The sequence below is a fragment of the Trypanosoma brucei genome, chromosome 2 (genome assembly GCF_000210295.1).
Source record: "Trypanosoma brucei gambiense DAL972 chromosome 2, complete sequence".
Taxonomy (NCBI): domain Eukaryota; phylum Euglenozoa; class Kinetoplastea; order Trypanosomatida; family Trypanosomatidae; genus Trypanosoma; species Trypanosoma brucei.
In genome coordinates, this window is record NC_026735.1 from 736,524 (window position 1) to 760,393 (window position 23,870).

Below are 23,870 nucleotides of genomic sequence, written 5' to 3' on the forward strand. Positions count from 1 at the left end.
GCGGGTTCATTCGACAAGCCCCCAAAGAATAGCACGCTACAATCTATCCACCACGTCGGACTAAGAACCTTCGTTGGGAACGAATTTATGAGCGTTGTGTCATTTTTCCAAATGGTACCGTTCAAAAAAAAAAAAAACTGCATTCCAAATTGATTTTTTTACAAAGTTGCTTATGCGCATGTAACCAACGGAACCCATACCTTGCCTTCGTGAGCCTGCCAGCTTTGACAGGACCTTGTCTACCGTTAAGATGAGGAAAGGGAAGAGAGTCGCGAGGTCACATTACAGGAGCTCCAGTATACGCTAGCATCGGCTCAATCCCAGCGAGTCTGACATGGTCGAATAAAACACTGCATTTTTTCCCAAACACGCGAATGACGGCACCCCACGCGTGGGTTATGATTGGGACAAACAACAAACTGAAAGATGTACCGGCACAATTGAGCCTCATCAGGCAGAGAGGAGAAACAAAAATAAAAAAAATAGATGAATTAATGGAATAACGATGAAGGGCTTTAGCGCCCACAATGGTGCCAGCCATCTGACTGCAGCAGCTACTATGAGTCCTTGTGCATAAAGGAATGACTGTGAAGAAAGTTTGTACAAAATAAAATATCCTCTTCCATCCCCAAGCACTGGACGATTGGACCCTCCATTATAGGCAAATACAAAACAAAACAAAGTCCTACGGGGAAGGGCAGTTAACATACTCAAGCATGAACTAAAAATAGAACAGAATATAGCAAACCCAGCTTTGCAAGGTAATATATATATATATATATATGAGGAAGACGACATTTCGTTCATTCGTTTCGGCACCACACGGGTCTACACACAGATCCCCCGTGGGTGCTGTTGTGAGGACCGCAGCGAGGGCCTGAGCGCCGCGAACGGTAGTTTGGTATTCGGTATACACCCATAAACCCCTTTGAAAACATAAATAATGCCTACCGACCCTGGAATTTGGACCTTCGTTTTCTTTCTTTCTTGTTTGCGTGCGCTACCTCCTTATACGGCAAGCGCGCAAAAGTTATCAACACCCAAGAAAATGGGACTCGCGTGCACAGCGCAGTTGGTCACGACAGCACCGAAATAGTTCCTACTGTGGACACTGGTTTGCGTCACCAGAAAGTTCAAAGATTGTGGTGAATCTAACTCTCGCGACTCCTACGATTTCGCCTCCGCGCGTGCACACTAGTTCGCTTTGCTTAATGCAGCAACGAACGAACACATACGCACATCCACCTACTAACACTTGTTTGGGCCTCAACCCTGTTCTCATTTGCCGCCTATGAATGCGGGTGGAGTGAAACTTAAACAATGAGGTATCCCTTGGGCGCTGTGGTAATCGGATTAGCCAGCATCTCCTCCGCATCCCTTACTATCGACTCCATACGGCTTACCAGTCTCGCCGTGGGCCCCTTCCCGGTGCTGTCCATATCCTTCATCTTCTCCTGCTGTCTGTTTATCTCCTTTTTCGCTGATTCCACACACCGAAGCACACTACCGATCCGCGGTGGAGTGTTTTTCACTTCCCGCATCCTGCGCTCGACGTCGAGACTGTCGCTAGCGCCCGTGTCACATTGAGAGAGAATCAGGGTGGAAACTGTAACACTGCCGCCACCGATCGCGTATCGGAACAGCCGGTGTGGCTCGGACGTGTCCTTCTCCTTCAACGCGGCAAACCGCGAGACCTCTTCCTTAGCGAGCCCAATGCATAACGAAGAGAGGTATACATCCCAACCGTTGGCAGTTTTCTTCAGTTGTTTCAGGACGAAAAAACCGACGATGAGGTGCTTTGGATTATCAACGAGTTGCATAGCACTGTTAAACACCTCCATACACTCCTTAGAGGAGGTTGCCTTCTTCGTTTTCATCCCAAGCAAACACGGCCCGTACACGGGATTGGATGCAAGCTGCACCCTTTCGTAGCCTTTCTTCTCAGTGTCGAGGAGATCAAGAATGCGGTCAGAGGATTCCATCATACCCAGCGTTATAGTTACGTCGAAATACTTGCACTTCTCCTTGGCGCCTTCCACACTCTCAAGGCACCTTTGGAGAAAATCACCCGCAAAAGTCACCGATGTATCTCCACAGTTCCTCCCAGCCCCCACAAGCAGTGCAGAGGTACGGCCAGCTATCCAGTTCAGTCGGAGGTCGTTGAGTAACACAGAGTTCACATATGCCGACGCCTCGCTACGCTCAAGGCACTCATCGTTAACATGCTCCTCTTCTCCCCCATCGCTCCGTCTGAAGACCACCGTCCGAGGGTCCTTCACAGTCACAACTACCTTATCTGAGGGTCCCTCATCCTTATCGAGAATGACGAGCGAGTGAATGTTGTAGTTTTCGAGTACAAGGGTCTGTGCACTCGAGTCATCACCGGCAGGGGAACACTCACTCTGGGAAGCAAGGGATCTCCCAGGGGAAGCCAGCACAGGTTTCAGCTCATCCGCAGACCGGCCCTCACCACCACATTTGGCCGCCCCGACGGCTACAACATTCCCACCACGCAGTCCACTTCTCTGCAGCGGCACGTGGTCCTTGATGGTTGCGATGACGGGGCACAAACTGGTCCTCAATGGTGATGGCACACGACCCACTCCGTTGCCATATATGCTCCCCATCTGTGAGATACCATTACGGTTCCCATAAGAAGAATCATGCACCGCTGAGCCACATACTCCCGTGTCTGAGGTTCCGGGAACAAAGCAACGAAAACTGAGGGCGTAACCACATCCACCATAGATACTTTCTCCCGCGGCGGATGCATGCAAGTCACCGAGCTCCCTTTGGCTATGGAATGACCCTTGCTGCTGGAATGAGTTCCTCCGTTGAGGCAAGTGCCCAGCAAGCCTCCCTGACAACGACGGAAAAGCATGACCCTCCCCATACACTGAGTAAGGGAGGGGGTTGGACACGTCACCCAGAGCAGGTCCGTGCACACTTTCACACACTGCCCCCTCATGTGCACTTGTTCCCGTGGTATGTTGACGCACGCGTCCGCCACGCGCAAACCCGTCGAGAGCGTATCCACACACACTCCGTGCCCCACAACCAGTGGCGACAATCCCTCTGCCCCCGGAGGGAAACTGCCCTTGAAACAAACTCGGCGGCGGCGGAACAGCTGGGGGGTAGCCGGCCATCCTCCCCTGCAGCGGTGGGAAGACACAGCCTCCATTTCTTGCTGATGGATAAAATGCGTCAGATGCAGACCCCGTCGGCGCGACACCATACGTATACCCGCCCATTGTCCCCCAATAGGCACCCCCTCCTGCGGCAGGCTCCTGCATGTTTCCCATGACTCCCTGTCCCTGGAACAACCCCTGTCTTTGAGGTGGTACGGTGTTGCGGCTGCCCAATTGACCATTCGGTGGTGAGATCGGGATCACCTGACCCAAGCCGCTCGTGGGGGCTGGTGGTCGAGTGGCGGATGGTTGGGAGGTCTGAGCAGTGTCAACGGTTACAAGGTTCTGTGTGTGTGTAGTTCCTTCGCTCGCGCCACCACGTTTTTCCTCATTCTCTCCCATCTTCGACTTCGGTGCTGAACTTCTGCACTGAAGGATCGATCCTGTTGGTGCGGCGGCGGCTGCCTGTACCGTGGACATTACAAATGCTTATCAGCACGTGGCCAAACCTGGGTGGCTTACACAACTTCCTCGTGTCACACGGAAATTTGCCTTACAATCTCACTCCTTGTTTGTACGGAGTAAACCAAAATATGGAAGAGGGAAGAGAAAAAAATCGCAAAAATCCTTTCATATCTGTGTGATTCAGTGGCAAGCCCATCATTGATAACTACAGTACGCACAACCATAGCGGAAGGTAACGACAAACCATTTCACTACGCACAGCGGGGTAACGAGTGGGCCGTGGAGTTTAACACAGTGCCGCTGTCCACGGCCACACAACCGTGGTGGCATCACAGCCCTACAAACGGTATGATGACCATGAACATTCTAATCACACAAGACCAGTAGAAGGAGGGGATAGGGCAACTCGCTGCGTAGTGACGGGACCTGTTGTACAGCCCGTAGGTTGCAACAAGTCGAGCAGCGGACGCTGTTACGTTGAAATGCGCCCCAACCAGTGATACTGGGTTGAATTGTTGTTTCAGTGTATCACACAAAGCAAGCACTTCCAGTCCACCCCGATGGTGTATAATGAGACGCTTGTTTGACTTCCCTAACCATAACGATACTATGAGAGAAGGTACCGGGAAAAGAGATCAACAGGAAGCGATAAAGTTGAGCAGCACATGAAAACAATGCCCGACGGTCAGTGAGCACGCAACTGGGAGAGTAAAGTTTACCACCACACGCTCGGTAGCGTTTTAACCCTAAAAATACGCTGAATAAAAAAGGGAAGTAAAACGGGACAACTCGAATCAAAGAAACCAATACATGGGAATACGCACGTACAATGGGGAAGAAAAGAGGGGGAGAATAAATAATAATAATAATAACAAAGTATTGATAGAAATAGCAAATGGAAAGGGTTCCGAAAGAAAGGCAGTAGACATCACTAGGTGGACGGCACTAACATCTGGAGCAATGGTCAATCCACTTAATTCCCTAACTATGGGCAGCTGGTTGTATAGTGATTGGTTCAGAGGATTCGCTTCCACTCGACTCAAACACCTCTTGATATAGCTGCAAAGCTCACCATAAGCAACATAGTTGCAACAGGCTGCAGTCATTTCACAATAAATAAATAAATAATCACAAGAAGGCACAATTAATAGCACAAACCACCGTCCTCCCTGGTAATGTTAATAAAGGAAGAGACGTATAAAAGGGTTATGTACAAACGCGATGAGAATTTTGGGTCGAAGGAAATCAATATGCGAAGGGTATGGTGCTACATACAGGAGAACGCCCCCATAGGCAGTACTTGGTGGCACTCGTTGTATGTTTGAAAGTGCAGAAGAAACACAACAAGGGAGCGGTGCGTAGGGTAATAGATATGCCAGGAAACACCAGGGTGTTTGGCACTACAGTACAGCAACCCCCCCCCTCCCCAACTACCACCCGTTCATGTCAATCACTGTACGTTACTAGCCCATCATTCGCATGTATAACTTCCTGCTGCAGGAATTCACCCTATTTTGTACTACTGTTAACTGGTTGTGAGCACACCTCTAAACTAGCCACAGGGTCCGTCGACAACTCCCCAACGGTCCTACCGAGACGAGTACACACGCAAACACGGACGCATATGACCTATCGCTTACCTCAGAGCCTCTGTACGTGCAACGGTCGTTGTGCCCTTCCTATACTTCAAACCTCCTGGGGAGGCGGCCTGGAAAATAGCCGTCATTCACTACTTACTTATGGCTTCCCATCGGCCGCGAAGGCCCGCCCAGTGCCATATAACTCTGTGTCCGTCTGCCGCAGCACGCACACATCTTCGGGCCTTTCTTCTCCCAGGCACACCATGTCCATTGGGTGCCACGGCTCGACTGGGACGCAGCACACCTCGACGTCGCCCCACACCCCACCTTCCTCCATTACCCGCTGACGGCGACTAGCCAGTGATCCGTAGTTGGTTCGCTCGCGCATTGGACCATTGGGCCGTTGCCGCAGTGGTTTATTTCCCAATACCCTTCGGCCTTCTTGACTGCGCAGGCCACAACTGAGCACCTTCTCGTCTCGGTTTGCCATGTCACCGTAATACTCACACAGAACGTCACGGTCAGGATCATCTGTTCCCAGAAGGCAGCCCGACCCGGATAGCCCGACTCCGGTGCCTTGGCCACTCTCACGTCTTAAGGAGCTGCGGTGAATCATCAGGTCTTCCCACTCTTCCTCCGTCTGGGGTCCGCAGAACGACCTCCGGCGAGGGCCTATCCAACCCGCTGTCGAGATATCTTCAAACGTTCCGGGCTCCATGGGCATTTCCACCCCCGTCGGAGGCATCACTGCCCAGTTGGAGGGTTCCATTGGGAGCACCAGCGGCTGAGAGTGCGGAAGCATCGGAGCACACGTATGGTGCTGTTGTTGCGCACAGTCCCGCCCCTTTTTCCAACTTCTGCAGTTACAGTGCCTTTCAGTCAGGTATATTATCTTCACTTGTTTGACCACTCGCTTTCCGCTCTTACTACGCGCAGGTTCGCCTCTAATGTAGCCTCCCTGAATGTATGCAGTGGTGGTGGCGGCGGTGTAACAACAGTGCTTTCCTCAGGTTAGCAACCTAACTAGTATAAAACAGGGATGAGACGACGGGCAACACATGATAACAACGCTCATGTAAGAGGTCCACAATATCAACTACGAGCAGGCGGAGGGGGTTTATAGGGAGGGAGGAACGACAGGCAGACGGTGCCCAAGATGAGAAAGTACCACTTAACATAAACATTTCCTTCCACACCCCCCCCCCTAATCGCTTATCCACACACCTCTTCGACGGATAAGAAGGAACATTTATACAGTTGTGGGAGCGAGGACAGATTAACAAGTACTCACACATCCCTCGGACCGCACTGCCCCTGCACTACTATGTTTGTTTCCCTGCCAACATGATTCTTTACCGTTCACACACGCAGTTTGGGCACAGGGATAACACGGTGACTAGCGCAGATGCAACTGCACACCAGCAAAACATCGCATTTGCAAGTCAGCCAGGTGTTGACCTGCGAAGGACTCAGTTTTGCATAAGAAGCATTACGGAGCGTCCTCTGATCTGTAATCGACTAGCGTGAGCCTTTGAATTGCAGCTGCGGGACTGCCGTGGTGAAGGAGTGGTAGAGGAAGGAAGAGGGAAACATAGTCACTTTGCCCAGCTTCGAAGCGAAGGGCGCGTAATGGAGTGGAAAACATACACATCCGTCAGGCGTGCAGGATGCACCCCAATGGATCACCAACACTACCACGGGGATGTAAAAACAAATAATCAAAAACAACACACTGAGGATAATTGTGTAACTCCCAACGAAAAAATAAACAAATAATACGAGCGCAGAGCGGGTCTCCCATCAGCATGCCGACGGCAGACCCACTGTCTACACATATTACAGGGCAAAAAGAAAGAGGATAATGAAGTAAGGAAAAAAAAACAGCAGGGGATGTACAGTACAGCAGAGGGAGGAATAATAAAATAACTGGTAAAACAACGGACGCGAAATTCCGTGAAAAATAAAACTCGGTATTGGGAAGGACTGCTGCTACAATTGTCATACTCGGTGGAACTTCTTCGTCGTTTTCATCACTTACTGTTTCATATTAAACAGTCGCATGGTGCTGCTCAGACGAAAGGATGAGGGGCTTGTGCCCAACCTGCCTGCCGCGTCCGCTTCGACCCTCACGAAAAGAATCAATGTGACGTGACACATGAGGAGGAGCCTCCGCAGGAAAATAAAAATAACAAAGCGATAAATGAAACACAAAGAGAAAAAGTAACAAATAACTAAAGCGGACAGAGGGCTGATCTGTGATCGCATCTGCCTACTTTGTTAGAAACAAGAATTATTCTGCCAAATGCAGTAGACCAGTGGGAAAAGAGTCTTGTGGCACTTTTGATTACACCCCTCACAGACGCACGGATACAACCCCCAACCTCACCGCTTCATTCATGGAGTTATTTTAATATTGACACGTGTTTAATCCGCTCTCCCCACGTGCAAAGAAAAAGGAAAGGGGGAAAAACATACGTGACGAACAGAAAGGAAAAAGTAGGTTGGCGATGCGTCTGAACGGAGTGTAACGCCGCTCAACAGGTACCACTACTTTCGTCACACCAACAAGTGCAGATTTCAGCACGACTCGCAATTCTGCACAGTATCGAGAATTGGTGTCTTCTGAAATTTAATAGCCTTTCTTTACACACTTCAGGATAATTAGTACTAATCACAAAATAATAATAATAATAGCGCAAGTACAAACATACTTTCTAACGATGCAATTGACAGACACCACTTTTCCTGCTGGGTCAACGGATGCCACCCCCAGAAAAGCGTGTCCAGTCGTGTACAATGATACTATGCTTTCCTAACCCACACGCATGAAGATTATCGCTCTTGCTTGTAGAGTGGTGGTGCACGACCTTCTGGGTTGCGCAAGAGTTCCTCTGCGTCAGCAAGCACCTTTTCCACGTTCGCACTGCTCTCTCTGAGTCGCCCCCTGTCACTCTCCGGTGCCTTCTCCTGCAAGACGCGTAGTTGTTCAAGGGCCTTTGTCGAGAAGGCCACAAAGCGTTGTATACCACCAGTGCGGATGGTGCCGATTTTACTCCCGCGAACTTTTTTTGCCAGCCTAACGAAGGCTGTGGCTGTTTCAACATCGCTGTTACTCGTCGAGAGACCGAGGGCGAAGGCAGTGAGGCATGGACCACCAAGCGCATACTGGAACAGACCCCGTTCCTTCTGACGCTTCTCCAGAGCTTGAGTGTAAATATCCACTCTACTCCCGGCTAGGAAAAAGAAAAATGAAGACAGGAAGACGTCACCATCCGCGGGCTTCCGCTCCTTGTAAACAAAAAGACACAAAAGCGTAGATTTGTCTGCCTCGCATACCTGAATGGCGGACCTCACTTTCTGCAGCAGCGTATCCGGAGTTGTCGCAAGTTCAAACTTCGCATCAGCAACACAGGGCCCGAACAGTGGTGAAGAAGCGCAGTGCAGTTGGTCGTACGTAGCGCCATCGCGTTGCAGATCCTTCGCTGAGCAGCAATCAGCCTTGATAGAAGCAAGCACAACAAACAGTTCTCCGTCCGCATTTTTCTTCGTGAAGACGCTGCGGACCGTGTGTTCCAACAGGTTCTCTCCTGTCGAGAAACCATCGACATCGGCCGTGAGGAGGGCGACGTTGTACCCCTTTACAAAGTGATCAATGAGAAAATCGACCGAAGATGAACGGATTTTCGCTGCCTGACCTATGCGCCTCACCACCTCATCAGCTGGGAACTCCGTTTCCTCCACAGAAGTTTTGATCGTGAACCCGTTGTCCTTGGCAATAACATTGCGCTTCTTTCCATCACGCTTATCGGTGAGGACTGCGACCACGCGAACAGTGGAATCGGCCCCTCCGGACTCCTGGGATATCGACGGAACGTACGCGACGGGCTGTGTTTCGTTGGGCTTTTCCAGAAGTTTTTGTGCGTCGTGCAGAGCCTGTTTCTTGTCGCGCAAGACTTGCTCATGTCGCTCCCTCTCCTTTGCATCATCCACACTCTTTAGTTTCTCTTCAGCAGCCGTTATGGACTGCTCCACCACGCCAACAAACTTTCTGACGCTTCCACCCGGTTGCTTGTTGTTCTTCAGCGTTATTTCACGGTGCGCGTCAAGAGCCTTAAGTACATTGTCATCCACATCCCGATAGCTGACGAGTAGGGCACACGAACACGGACCCAGGAGTGCGTGCGCGAACAATGCATGCGGATGCGTCTCCTTTTTCTCCAGCGCATCCACGAACGGCTGCATGTCGGGAGCGCTCACGACAAATAATGACGAAACGCTTACATCAGCGGCGGTTACCTGCTTCAGCACTGCCGTGAAGACAATATATCCACTGTCCTTAAAGGCATCTTTCGCCTCCATCAAAGCGGCCTCGAGCACATGTTCCACTTGTACCGCACTCCCCACCACCTTTGTTGTAGCTCCCTGTACCGTCACACCAAATATTGGAGACCTTGCGACAACAAGCTGTCGCTTTTCTGACGATCCAAGCAGGTCCAGCACGACTTTGTCACCTCTGAGGATGCTCATCTGCAGGGTACACTCATTTGTTACGCCATCCTTTTTGCTTAGTGCACCCTTCAGGATCGCCTTCACGAGACTCCATGTCACCTGATCCCCTGTAACTTCGTCAGGCACCATCTCCGCAGACAAGAGGGCTACGTTGTATCCTTGGGTAAGAATACCCTCCATACGCTTTGCAATAACGGAATCCACAGGTCTTACGCCGGTGCGTTGGATATATTCATCAACTTCGTCAGTTTTCTTCTCGCCTCCTGCAACAACCTCAGCGGTGCCGTTCGAGGGCCCCGACCCCGCAGTTACAATGATTTTGGCGGTCTTTTCCCACGGTTCTGTGGTGTGTGCTGGGGCAGGAGCCCCAATCACCTCTTGCTCCTTTGGCGCGGTCAGAGAATCAGCAGACGCGGGAGCTGGTGCTAACGTGGCGGCGCTGGGTCTGTCATCCTCTATGGAGGCACCATTTCTCACATTCCCGCCATCGTTCTCGACAGAGCCGTTCTTCACTGACTCTCGGCTTGGTGGATACACTTTTGCCCGCGTCTCCTCGGGGTCCGACAGCAGCTTCCGCGCGTCCGAGAGCATGATCTCCAACCTCCGAAGCGTCCGCTCGTGGCGCTCTCGCTCCGCCGCTTCCTTCGAACGTTCAATGGCAGCTTTACATTCCGTGAACTGGGTCTCCGCAAACTCAACAAAACGGGCGACGTTACCACTCCGTGGCGGTGTGTTTTTTACCCCCCGCAGCGCAGCGGTGTTGCTCAGGATCTTCGCGTCCACTGCCACGTCCTTACCTGATGCACCAACCACGGCAACCACACAGCTGCCTCCGCCCAAAACACTCTTCGCAAGTGGGAGAGGCACAACTTTCCCATTCATGTCAAGAAGATCTTGGAGGTGTTCGACCCCATCCTTCACGAACAGGCATACGAAAGAGGAGACGTACACCGTAGGTGCAGCGCTGCTGGTTTTTCTGATCTGCTTCAACGTCGCATGCATAACACCCAATGCCGCAGTGCCCGATGACTTTTTCAGTGCCTCTTGTACAAACACATCGACATCAGCATCGTCCCGTAGCACTGTCTCCTGCAGGTCCATCAGGCACGCACCCAACATGGGATTGGAGCCATATCGAGCAATTTTCACTGCCTCGCTCTCCACGGCCAGAAGATCTCTGGCGGTCGCGATCGTTGGCACATCCGCTGCAGTCGCCAAAACCTCGTATTTGGTTCCATTTTCCGTCTCACCCTTCCTGAGTGCCGCCAATATGGATTTCATTACGGATGTAGTGACACACGCAGAGAGAGTCTGCTGCGGTGTACTATCGGACAAAATGAGAGCGGTGTTGTGGCCCAGTTCCACCTGCTGGACGATCATTTGTAGAAGTGCAGACTTTTCCACAGTGATCTCATCCCCGTGCACGACCTCGTCACCTTCGTAGTAAACGACCTCCTCGCCACTGCTCGCCACGCCCACCTTCCGCTCCGCCTCTTTTATTGTTACTTGCGGTCCTGCCTCACTGCTCACCACCATTAGTGTGCGAACGCTGTTGTCAGGCGGAACCTGAGCAACAGGAGAGTGTTTTACTTTCCCGTTTCCAGAATCCAGGTCGCAGGGTTTCTTGGCGGTCTCGGCAGCGGGTCCTTTGTTGGTGAAAGTGGTAGGCTTCTTTCCGCCAGTAACGCGTGGCTCCTTCTCTTCCCTGTCCGGTTCCGCATCAGGCTTTGTTGTAACTCCTGCGGAAGGAGTGCTGGAGTTGCACGGCGCGGATTTAGGTACGGTGGGGCCTCGGCCTGGGTCACCCTCCTGAAATGCTTTGTTGTAGAGCAGCCCTCCCACACAGTACATCGGGCCGTATCCCATCTGCGGACCGTACATGGAACCCATGGGCCCTCCCACGCCGTATATCGGGCCATATTCCATCCGCGGACCATACATGGAACCTGTTCTTGATGTTCTGCCATACATGGAACCCATGCCATAAATAGAGCCCATGCCATACATAGAACCTGTTCTCGATGCTCTGCCATACATGGAACCCATGCCATACATGGAACCTGTTCTTGATGTTCTGCCATACATGGAACCCATCCCATACATGGAACCTGTTCTCGATGCTCTGCCATACATGGAACCCATGCCATACATAGAACCTGTTCTCGATGCTCTGCCATACATGGAACCCATCCCATACATGGAACCTGTTCTCGATGCTCTGCCATACATGGAACCCATGCCATACATAGAACCCGTTCTCGAGGTCTTGCTGTACGTGGGGTTCGTGCCATACATGGATCCGTTGTGTCGATCGTTTCCTCTGGATGTGGAATTACTGATTCCTGTCACGCCATAGAGGTCCCCCGATACCCCGAGTAATGGGCCGCACCGCTGACCGGCTCCTCCACAATCAAATCGGCCGCCCTCCAAGCCAGGAAGTTTGTCGATCGCGGTTCGATTCCCATACGGGTTGGTTGGCCCTGACCCTGCCACTGGGCATTGAAGCTCTGTATATGAATCTCCGCGATTCGTTGAACCACGCACCACTGGGAAGGGTCTACCGCCGGGGGCTCCACAGTGTGGTCCCAGGCCCCGGGCGGCAAAGGCTGCCGAATGGTTGTTCACCCAAGTCGCTGGAGACGATATGGGTGGTTGTGCTCCGTAACCCGTAGGCCCAACCACTGAATGCAGGGGGTTACGCACCGTACCGTACGATGCCGGGTTTGTGTCCAATGTTGTAGTAGAATGCGGCTGGCTGACGTCGTTTGAGTTCAAGTTCTTTCTCATCATTTTACGGTCACAAAACTTACTTGCTTGACTTCCCTTGCTTTCGCTCCTCTTTCTGAAACCAAAGACAGCTTTTGAGAAACGTAGAAATAGGAGAGGGGGAGGGAAACAGAGGCGTTTGAACAACTAACTAGGCCGGGCTGACCACGGAACGTCTTACACCAAGTTGGAAAGTGGGACAAACCCAAGAACGTATGTGACTCGCATGAAACGTGTAACCTCCGAGGCATGGCGCCACGCCGTCGACGGTAAAAACAAGTATCGTAGAGGTCTGGGAACCGTGCTGACAACACAGATGAGGAAGATTGGCGAGCATGTGTGTTTGCGTGACTACAAAGTAAGACGGAGCACATCCGACAGGATCCCTTCTTGGGTACAAGGGGTATTATTCCCGTCCAAAGATGCTATGTAACTGCTCCCCAAGCCCACACAGAATTCTCCGCGCCAGCTCAGATTTTACCGAGATGCAATACGGAGACTTGTGCAGCCGTGGATTCGGCAGTTGAATCTTCTCACTCTGAAATATAATTACCAGTTTCAGTGGCGCGCCCTCACAGGGGTTTTGCTCAGTGCATTGCAAAGACCTTCTCAGTGAAGCTGCCGATCCTATTCGCGACTTGCTACGTTATCGGCGTGCAAGAGTAAAAGGAATGAAAGAATGAAGACATGATGTTATCCCGACAAAACCTTCCGTGCTGCCCTTGGGAAGGGCGCCGTAGTCACCGCAACAACAAGTCGTATGAAGCGATCACTATTTAGTTTCCGCGGTGCATTCATTATTGTTAGTAGTAAGCAGAGGATACCTGGAAAAAAATACAATGGGCACACATGCTATTCATCGATGTAAGTGACTCCGCGTCAACGGAGCGCGACCCCAAAACAGTAGCAGTGGTACAAAGGGGGAGAACACGTAAGTAAATGGTATATAAAAAATAAAAAGAGGCTGTGTCGGTACTTCCTCGGGTCGCTACTATGACCTTCCGCCCAACACGTGTAAAAAACTCTAGGGGAGGGGGGAAGGGTGGGTTCCCATCGAATAACCGCAAAAACACAGCAAAATTGAAATAAACACACACACACACACAAAAAAAAAAACGCGCGTGACGGTCAGCACACGCGGCTCACTGTATTTCCAACCACTCACTACGTTCACGAAGGGAACACTCCTTCCTACCTTTTCCCAAATGTGGACGCATTGCAGATAACGAAGGCGATGAAAGAAAGAGATAAATTTACGGCAACACGAAAAAAAACTAAAAAATGTACTAAGCACTTAAGACGATGCGCAGGAAGGGAATACACTAAACACACACACACACACATTATTACTTACCACCCTCTGCGGAAGAGAGATCGGCTCACAGAAACCCTCAGAAAGAGGTAAAGCGAAGTCCTGCCCTAGCTCCCCCGAGGCAGCGAGACAAAGGTATCGCTTTTCACCCTTACCGCCCTTCAACGGCACGTGGGAGAAGCAAATTTATCGAAGTAAACAAGCGGTATCTTGGTAGCAGCAGCGTGCACCAGCAGGGAGAAGGGAACACTTATGGGGTACATATATATATATACGCGCGTGTGTATGACATTTATATAACGACGCACACACAAATTTTGGCGTATCCGAGCCACCGAACGGGCAACGCAACCAGAGGTAGTGTTAAGGTGGGGAAACCCAACATACTAGAAGTGTGTACCCACTTCCACAGCTCGACCGGGCCCATAGGGGTGCGAGCGTTCGGCAGTAGTGCACAAGTACCTCCATGCTAGCACACAAAGTGAAAAGTAGATGAGGCTTGGAGTAATAAACGTCAGAATGGAGGCACACCAGCCTCAGTGCACCGACTTGTAAGCGCGTACGCAGCCCATTTCCCGTGGTGGGTTCTTGAGGAGTGACTCAACTTCTAGCAGGAAACGCCTTGCACGGACGATCCTCACGCGGAGTTGGGCCTTTTCTTCCTCACTTTCTTCTTCCTGAAGCTGGACCCCCAGCACCTGAATTGTTTTCGTAAGTTCATCCATGCGCCGTAGAGCACTCGTGCGATGAGACGGCAGGTTTCGCACCTGGGAAAGCTTCGCTTGCACGGAAAGCAAGGCTTCCGCATCATCATCTTCGTCACACAATCCAAGCGCGACGATAGTGAAACATGGCCCCCCCAACGCGAGCTTGAAAAGGTCCGTGAGCTCACTAGAGCGGTTTGACAAAATGTCGCTGTAGTGGGAAACGTGATCGAATACGGTGGTCACCATGAGCGAGGAAACAAACACGTCGTGTACAGGTTCTTCCACATGGTGTGTTAACTTTAAGGAAACAACCATCAGGCCGGGATCCTCGGCTTGTAGGGTGGGTACGACGTGCTCGACAGCCCCAACTAAAAAACGGTCAAAAGCCTCAGTGTCGGCGACAACGCGATGCGACACTCCCCGTACGTGGCGGTCGAAGAGTGGTGATATTTCCACCCCGAAGCGGTGAACCGCCTCGGATTCTTCAGCTGCCAATAGATCCACCGTAACACCGTTCTTAACGAGCGCCATTGAGAGGAACAAGTCGCCACCCACCGGCCCGCAACCCACCCCTGCTTTCGTACTCTGCAGGATAAGGTACACTATCTTGCGGAGGATAAGCGGTGTGGAAGCGGAGTTGTGGCTATCTGCGGCAAGAACAGCAGTGCAATGCCCCGACATAAACTTCCGAACGAGCTCATCAAGAAGACGTGAACACAGAGTAGCATTACTGTCGCTGTCGGGCCCACGCAACACCACCTCGTCGACGCCATAGCGGCGGGTAATCGCCCCTGCTCGGGTAAATACGGAGTTACCTTGCACACCAGCGGTACCATCACTAAGGAGTCGTTGCTCGAAGAATAAAAGTGAATGAACCCTCCCCTCGTCCCCGGTTCTGGCTTTGGTCTCTAGGAGCGACACGCACCCCTTAGGCGACCTTGTCTCTTTGTCACTAAGATATGCGCGGGGGTCATTCGACTCGAAATTCTCCAAAAGCAATTCTGCGTCTCGCACCATTTCCTCGAGTCGGTACAATATATTATCTGACGGCTCACATTTATTCGACCCTTGAAACTTTTCACGAAGACTAGGCACGAGATCATCCCGGATTCCGCTAATAAACTTCACGATGCTTCCGCGGTGTATCGGCCGGTTCACCACCTCTCCAATACACTTCTGCACGCGCAGCATATTTTCGGTCTGAGTCGTCGCGACATCAATACTAAGCAACGCTACAGTATAACACGGTCCACCCAATGCGTAGTGAAATAGCGCACGCGGTGCGCGCGAGACACGGTTCAGCACGGATGTGTAGAGGTCAACGTTTTCCCCTGCCAAACTGACTGCGAGAGATGAGACAAGGACATCCCCATCCGCTTTCAGCTTCTGCTTTAGTACAACTGAGACGAACACCAACCCATCATCGACCCCTGCGTTCTTGGCGCGACGAAGGGCTGATGCCAGTAGCGAGTCGAACCCGCTGCAGCTGCTAACAGGAAACCGGCGGGCGTTGTGAACACACGGGCCGAAGATCGGCGACATAGCTATGACCAACCTCTCCGGCTCGCTGCTATCATCCAGCAGATCAAGCATGCGCTCTCCGCTCAATTTCACAATCGATAAGCTGAGCAATCCTCTACGCTTGGAATTCTGGAGGCCCGAAGCATCAACAACCTCTGAAAGCACATTCCGTACGAGACCCCTAAGCACAGTTGATGACACGGTTGAGGAACCACTCTCTGCAGTAAGGATAGCAGCGTTGCAACCCAAAACAAAAACATCAAACAGCTCACCCAACACCTTCGAAGGCACGTCACCGCAACCATCGCCCCATTTCACCACCTCGTCAACCTCGTATCCCTCATGAGAGCCGCCAGTTCTTAGGAAAGGCCCACCGTCATCGTTCCCGGCACCAATCACGTGTCCACAACCCTGGTCGACCACAACAAGCGTTCTCACCTTAGAAGGTGCAGACATGGCACTGTGCAGCACATCATCCTCGCTGCCTTCTGCGCTCCGTGCGCTGCTGTCACTACCGCCATCAGAAATTTGCTTCTTCTTGATGTCGGTGTGCACGCTGTTTTGGCTCGCATGAGCCACTCGCTTGCAAGTGAGGCTTGGGGAGCCCCCAGAGCATGCAACCGAGGCATCGGGCAGTCGTGGCTGTTCCCTCTGTCTGCAGAGTGCTGGGCCCTGCGAGATTCCGCAGTGCTCCACGGGCTCCACAACAACAGGGGGTCCCGTAAGGATCGGGCCGAATGGGAAGCAAGATGTCATGGAACACGGTGGTCCCCGTGCTGCCTTCAAGGACGGGAGAGGAAGGCCAGGGTCGTATTTCACCTTTGTGCTTATACCCGGGCATGAAAAAGCATCGGGCGTGGTAGAAGTTCTAACTTTTTCTGCATCAGGAACACCGGGTGTGTCAATCTTACAGGAGACCTCAGCATCATGCGAGGTCCCCCGAGCGGGGGTTAGCGAGAACAGCCGCTGTGAGTATGCACATGTCGTGTGGTCGGAGGAAGCTGGGGAAGGAAAACAACGGTGGGCTCTACGCTGCGTAGATGGCGCCAATTCCATTCCACATGTGGTTGCCAAAGGGCCCAGGGAGGGCAAACCCTCCCCCCTTTGGGGGTCCGACATACTGCAAGTCGTTGCGTAACTAGCTTGATCCGGCTCCACTGGAATGCTGAGTCTTCTGCTGGATGGCCTCACCTGGCGCTCCAGTCGGGGATCTCGGGGAGTGGGCATGCCTGCTGCGGTAACACAGGGCAAGCACGAGGGTGTTTTCCCCTCCCCATAATGATTGCGTTGTGGCAGCGATGACGGTGGCGCGCCACCCATGAGCGTAACTCTAGTGTCGCCTTTGCTACTTGGTTTCAGCCACTGTGCCTCCGAGAAAAATTTTGGACATGGTTCTTGTCTCTGCTTACTACTTTGCCCTTCCTCCACACACAGCGCAGACGCCGCGTTGTGGGAATCCCCGCCACAAGCAGACACAGATGAGGACTGTGGTCCAGGCAACGGTTGCTTGTCAAATTTCACACCACAATGAACCCTCTTCTCAAGTCGTACTGATTCCTCCACGTCAACTACCAGTGAAAGCCCTTTGGGGTTATACATAATATGTTTCGCAAGCGCTATGCGCTCAAGCAAGAATTGTTTTCTTTCCAATACAATTTGATCGTCAGTGGAACACCCAGCAACCTCCGCCTCCGCATTATCGATCAACCGACTCACGCTTCCTACGGTACACGGTTGGTTGACAACGGAAGTGAACTTATGTTGGGCGCTCAGAAGCTGCAGAAGGTCTCTGTCTCTTTCACAGAGTGAGGAAACCACAACAGTGAAATAAGGACCACCCAACGCTTCATGGAATAGCTTTCGTGCACTTTGGTCACCTTCCCTCAGCAGCACATCAAGGTCGTTAGGGGTAGCACCACCCGTCACAAGCATCGACGACAAAATTACATCATTCACATCAATTTGTTTCAACATGACGGACAAAACTACACGACTTCCGACACAATTGTGCTTCAAATCGGCAACTTCGAGACCACGCGATAAAAGTGTGATGAAGTGATGTGCGCTCTTCAGTTTCATATGGGTGACGTTTTCAAAGGCAACCCAAGGAGCCATGACGGAGGAACTTAGAGTTCGCACCCCCCCTTCGGACTCAGAAAGCAAATCCCGTGCTGACTCCTGTCGTATTAGGACAACGGACATAAACAACTCGCACTCATCATTGATATCACGAAACACATGATTCATCACCTCAAAAACCGCACACCAGCCAGACAGTGGCACTGACTCACTTCCAGCAACAAACATGGCAACGTTCATGCCGCGGAGAAACTTTCCTTGAAGTTCCGCGAGTGTGACAGAGCACATATCATTGTCATCGGTGCATTCCAGGTATTCGTCCACGCTAAAGAAGTGTGGCAAGCCCTGTGGAGGACAGACTTCTAGCGTACTCTCTCCGCGGAGGTTTACTGCCGTCTGCACATCATTCTGTCCCGTTCCCGTTTTGTGGTTGAGTACAATCAAACGCACTCGGTTTGAAGGAACACTCTGTCGTTCCCTTGAAGCCCTGATAATTGGTGACGACCTCCCCTCAACGAGACACATCCCATCTTCAGCCACTTTAACCGTATGAGACCCAGACACTCCACCAGTACTAAGCTCGCTGCACGGATGACATCTCTTTCGGGAAACAACTGCAGCTGGCGGGCGCACAAAGCTTTGAGATGCGGTAATGGACTCTGCACCCGCCACTAAACTGATCGATGACCCATTCATTCTCCCGGGGCCCTGAACTGCCTTTTCCCTGGAACGCTTCTGAATGGAAAGTCGCTCGCTTCCACCCATACATACCCCCTGTCCTACAACTTGATTCTTATCTAGACTACAACTGACTGGCCTGCATGTCGAACCTGGACGACTGTCGCCGCAACGAGCGATGCATGGGTTAATCGAACGAAGCTCCGTTCCGCGTCGCAGATGCACACCCACAGAGCAGGAGATATGAGACTGCAGATATTGCTCACACTCCCTTTCCATGCCCACAGACACCCCCTCGGCAGACAAAATAGCCCCCTCACCCTCTTCCGCAGTACAAATCGACTGACGGGACGGCAAAGGTGAGCTTATAATCAAATTCGAGTCGCCTTTGAGGCCACTAAAGTACGGATACTCCATCCCCCCAATTAAACTATCCACCAAAGAGTTACATGATGGAGTTCCAACCCTGCCACGTGCGCGGTCAGTAAGAATGGCAGATATGGGAAGAGCTTTCGACAGCAAACTGAGTCCGGTACCTTCTTTGACGTCCCCTAACGGCCCTTCGGCGCCCACAAAGTCAGAGGCTGCAGAAGGACATGAAAACGTTTTTGGTAGTACGTCGCCGACCATGGTGAGCTCAACGTTACCGGAAGCTTTTCCTTCCTCGGTACGCAGAGGCTGCGCGTTCACGACTCCGGTGGGAGCACCTATGATGTCCTCGCTGCACCTCTGATGCACCGCTCCACTCGTCCCATTTGTCAGGGCACCAGTTCCTCGATCATCATGTCGAGGAAACAGCATCAGTTCATTGTTGGATCCACTGTCCCCACGGCGCATAACTCCCATGCATATCTCACTAGCTTTTTGCGTGTGCCCCTCACCGCAACTTCCACTCGAGAGAACACCGGGAATCCCGTTGTCTGTGCAAAGTAGCCCCAATACCATATCCACATCATAAAGGGAGCTCTCACCCACACCTAAGGTATCACAGCCCCTTGTAGTGCCCTGCGGAAGATTGCATTTTCCGTCAAAGGCCCGGAAAGACCACCTCAGCCACCTCTCCGATGTTCCGTTAGGAGATGTTTTGCCCTGCAGACTGTTGGCCTCTCGCAGCACACCTACGTCGTTTCGGAGGGGACTCTCACTTGCTACCGTCAAACTCGACTGCAGCCCACCAAACTGGGCGAGCCTATTCGATTGGCCATCTAGAACCCGTGGTGGAGAGGTCGTCACGGTCGATTGCAGGGGCCAGGGACCCAGCCGCATTCCGTGAATGAAGGCATCAAGCCCATAATCGTGGCTATTCAGGTCGGCATGTTCACTCTGGAAAGCGTACGAGCAGACATAGTCGAGATCATAATACGGATAGTTTTCCCCCTCCAATGTCGCCACTAGGTCGCTGGGCCTCGTATCAACTGTCAGGGCAACGTTGTCAATGGTTGAGCGCCCCTGAGCAACGGACACGGGCCCGTCTCCATCTTTGGCATCAAGATATATGGAAGACCTCCTCCTCCCTAAGTCTCCGTCATCAAGGCCATCCGATCCAGTAGCCCACTCTGCAGTATTACAAACAATACTTCCACGGTCATTGTTTCCCGTTACATGAACACCAGTAGGGGAATTCCAGCCGTCGCTGAAGGTGTCTACTACCTCTTGGTGTTGCATTACCGCCTCGGACGCAAGAATATGGGACTCCACATTAGAAAAGCTTATCGAACCCTCAACATCGGACATGTACGCTTGAAGATGGGGGAGGGGGGAAAGTGAACCTTGATGCCTCACCCGTCACAGTTGGCTTCCTACACCAGCTCCTTCCTATATGTAGCGTGGAATACCCTTCAGCAGAGAGTGCAAGGATGCAGTGAAGTGGCGTAAAGAAGTAAGCAACACAGAAATATGAAGACAGAAACGGACGTGGCTCCATAATATTGCTACCTGAAGTTGCCGAGCATTGCTGACTATTAAAAAAAAAAAAAAACAGCGCCAGCACACTCGTATTGCCTTTATGCAGGACAATGGAGCCACGTGCGAATAGTGGGTTGTGAATGCAATGAAAAAGACATATATGTTTATAAACCAACAAAGATACATGCGCTTCTTGGTGGACGCAGACAGTCTTGTCAGCCCTGCCCACTCCCAAACTACACTTCTATATAGTGCGAAGAAGGCATAACGCATCCAACAATAATCTGGACGTGCACAGTGAGGAGAGGAAGTTCTTACAAGGAAAAATAGTATATATATATCACGTCTACGCAAACAGTAGAATCATAACCCCCTCGGTATTTTCCCCGCCGGGTGCCATCCACAACAAACTAAAACCCGTTCTCACGGTAGAACGCCCGGATTCCGTTCCAGTAGTGATAATTCGAGTACTTGGTACAACATTTCTCTATCATGCCCTGATGACAAATCAGTACAGCTTACCTAAGGAGAATAACAATAAATTCGTAGCTACTTTCTGAAGTGTAGTTTGGTAGACCGGGCCATGTTCCGCTCACAACATTCAGTGCCCAAATTTTCCATACATATGCAATTGGTCAGATGGTATATTGTCATCCAACTTTCTTGCGCCGTCGCGGGCAGCTGGATACCCCAGCAGACGGCAGTGTCTTTGTTGGAAACAATGTTATGTATGGGAAGGTGCGTACACACACAGGGTGGGGACCTTCATGGCTTTTTCCATGGCCCACTTCAATGCTACAAGTTAACCGACCTGCTGTAGATGCAGTGGAAACCAACATACGTAAAAACTAATGTGCCATGATAAATCCTTAGAGGAACACAACTGCTCAACGGTGTCATACGACCCCCACACCTCCAGTAAACGTTTGAAATACTGATAAGTGCGTCCATGTATGGATCCACATTCCGAGACGCCGGCTGGCCGCCTTCAACAAGACACGGATTTCCATTCAAGTACTAACACAGTAACCAATACCGAGAGAAAATCCTCCACATAGTGTGCAACTAGAAACGTCGGTTTCTCGCACCATGTTCGCATCGCAGCCGCCCCCCTCCAATCTCACCAAGAGGAAGTAGTGCATCACTGAGTCTGCCTTGTTGTACTTTCCACGCAGTCAAATAGTTATTACTCGCAGTTTCCTAGCGTTCAAACATAATCCAAGCTCCCCAATACAAGGGTTGACGCTCGCACCCTGACAATCAGGTCAGTATGGCTAAGACAAATATGATGGTAACATAGAGCATATCGAATATAAATCATAGTATGATACTCACATTTCTACGCTAGGCAAACAGACGTTATTGAGACCCTTTTTTCTCACCAGAGGACGGGGATGAAAAGAAGAAAGCAAAGCACTCACTATTAACGCGGAAGGATATTGTGAAGGTGCACATATAGGTCTAAGATTGAGTTGTTTCGGATGCCTTCAAAGGGATTTGTGTCCAAACAACTTCACATACACGGGATACGTATCCCATTCACGCACCTCCCAACCCCAACTTAGCGCACCCCAATGGGTTTACCACTCGGTGCATGCAACCTTTCGCCATCTAAAAAATAAGTACTCGTTGTAGGTCATGGATCCTTGCTAAGTGCACCTCCTGAGGATATGCAACAACCTATCCATGGGTATACCACGGAACCGACGACGTTAAAGATACGTAAACAAGGGAGAAAGATTATCTGAAGATTTCCTAACATGGTTTGAGTCGGTGACCAACAGCGTACATTCCCTTCCGTATCCCATCCCTAATAAAAACGTACACCCTTATCCCAGCCGTCCGCGATCACATCACTATTGCTATTTCTGTTTTTTTAGAACTCTAAAACACATCAAGGGCCGTACTGACAAACCTTCCGCACCCACCACCAAAACAGTGGCGAGGCCGCCGACCGCAGCAGTGGTAACCGGAAGAGGAAGGAAACAAACAATGGTGCGGTAGTAACCTGCTCTTCGAAATTCAGCAGTAGATGACAGATACTCGCTAGCTCTCTGCAAGTCCCACGCAGGATAGGCGTACGGCACAGTGCAACGTGTTACGGCTGCGCAGCAAGGTCAAGCACACGAAGTACCGGTTCGCTTCATCGTTGCATGACGCACGATCAGAAGATTCAATGGAATAATCGACACATAATATATTGGATCATCTAATTTTCTCTATACTGCCAATCCACCGTGGAAAAACTGACGCACTTACAAAGGGTTAGAGGAAGTTCCACCGAAAAAAATATAGCATACTATGACCCGTGCTAAAAATCAGGGGCGGCTGCCACACCGTTATCGAACGCCCAGGCCGAACACACACGCACGCACGCACGCACGTGACCGGCGCGGCAGAAACTTTGAGGCGCAGTAAATAAACCGACAGCGTCAGACACCGACGGAAAGAGCACGTAAAACACCGCAAGTAGAATTTTACGTACCGGAAGGCTGTAAGTCACGCGAGAACCGGGAAAGCAGCAGTACGCTCGGCCCGTATTAATCAAGTGTGCAGGCGACCTCTTGGGTTAGGGTTAGGGTCGGCCGCTTCAACGACCCACCGAAAATACAACAAAAAAGGCAGAACTAGAAACAACAGCAGACCTCCACACGTGCGATGACACCCACAATAAAGAGCGACGTGGGCGGGGAAGGCGGTGGGGCTGAAGCGCGGAAGCGGCCGCACGAGGAGCCGTTCCTCGCCCTCCGCGTTTGCACGGACGGAAAGGGCACGGTTCCGCCGACGTCGCCCACACACAGCTATCCAGACCCCTCTCACCCTCCAACAAGCGGGCGCAGGGCATCTAGACAACCAACCTCGTAGAACGAGGTGGGGAACCACATCCCCAACACGGCCCAGCTGTCTAATTATGCTATTAAAACCCAAAGTGCGGGAAGCGAGTCTCCGTACGCGAGTCCGATGGGTGCTTCTCGCAAGTTGAAAATGTTATGGTAACACGGCACCTCTGCCTTTACGTTTGGTTTCTTGGTGCCGTGTTGGGTATGTAGAGCCCCGAGAGTTGCTACGACCTACTAGGTCCAAATGAAGCGGGCACAGGAATATCTAACACGATATTCATCTCGGCTCGCAACAACTTCAGAAGCACGGCTCGATCGTCGCACGCTCTCTGAAATTGTGTCTATACCGCCGCTGCTTTTGTGGGTGCCCGATCCTGCTG

General features: G+C 51.5%; 7 protein-coding genes across 7 annotated transcripts; all 7 read right to left on the reverse strand.

Annotated features, from left to right (window-relative positions):
* Nucleotides 1-1,313: 1,313 nt before the first annotated feature.
* Nucleotides 1,314-3,608, reverse strand: TbgDal_II3880 (hypothetical protein, conserved; the record flags this gene model as incomplete). The annotated part of the gene is made up of 1 exon (XM_011773616.1): nt 1,314-3,608. The coding sequence occupies one exon, from the start codon at nt 3,606-3,608 to the stop codon at nt 1,314-1,316; it is 2,295 nt and encodes a 764-aa protein (XP_011771918.1).
* Nucleotides 3,609-4,387: 779 nt separating this feature from the next.
* On the reverse strand, nt 4,388-4,699 carry TbgDal_II3890 (hypothetical protein, unlikely; the record flags this gene model as incomplete). Its single annotated transcript, XM_011773617.1, has 1 exon — nt 4,388-4,699. One exon carries the CDS (start codon nt 4,697-4,699, stop codon nt 4,388-4,390), a length of 312 nt encoding a protein of 103 aa, XP_011771919.1.
* Nucleotides 4,700-5,330: 631 nt separating this feature from the next.
* TbgDal_II3900 (hypothetical protein, conserved) lies at nt 5,331-5,975 on the reverse strand (the record flags this gene model as incomplete). Its single annotated transcript, XM_011773618.1, has 1 exon — nt 5,331-5,975. One exon carries the CDS (start codon nt 5,973-5,975, stop codon nt 5,331-5,333), a length of 645 nt encoding a protein of 214 aa, XP_011771920.1.
* Nucleotides 5,976-6,827: 852 nt separating this feature from the next.
* TbgDal_II3910 (hypothetical protein, unlikely) lies at nt 6,828-7,175 on the reverse strand (the record flags this gene model as incomplete). Its single annotated transcript, XM_011773619.1, has 1 exon — nt 6,828-7,175. The coding sequence occupies one exon, from the start codon at nt 7,173-7,175 to the stop codon at nt 6,828-6,830; it is 348 nt and encodes a 115-aa protein (XP_011771921.1).
* An 830-nt stretch (nt 7,176-8,005) lies between these two features.
* Nucleotides 8,006-12,472, reverse strand: TbgDal_II3920 (hypothetical protein, conserved; the record flags this gene model as incomplete). The annotated part of the gene is made up of 1 exon (XM_011773620.1): nt 8,006-12,472. The coding sequence occupies one exon, from the start codon at nt 12,470-12,472 to the stop codon at nt 8,006-8,008; it is 4,467 nt and encodes a 1,488-aa protein (XP_011771922.1).
* Nucleotides 12,473-14,296: 1,824 nt separating this feature from the next.
* On the reverse strand, nt 14,297-20,479 carry TbgDal_II3930 (hypothetical protein, conserved; the record flags this gene model as incomplete). Its single annotated transcript, XM_011773621.1, has 1 exon — nt 14,297-20,479. One exon carries the CDS (start codon nt 20,477-20,479, stop codon nt 14,297-14,299), a length of 6,183 nt encoding a protein of 2,060 aa, XP_011771923.1.
* An 81-nt stretch (nt 20,480-20,560) lies between these two features.
* On the reverse strand, nt 20,561-20,923 carry TbgDal_II3940 (hypothetical protein, unlikely; the record flags this gene model as incomplete). Its single annotated transcript, XM_011773622.1, has 1 exon — nt 20,561-20,923. The coding sequence occupies one exon, from the start codon at nt 20,921-20,923 to the stop codon at nt 20,561-20,563; it is 363 nt and encodes a 120-aa protein (XP_011771924.1).
* Between the last annotated feature and the right edge of the window lie 2,947 nt (nt 20,924-23,870).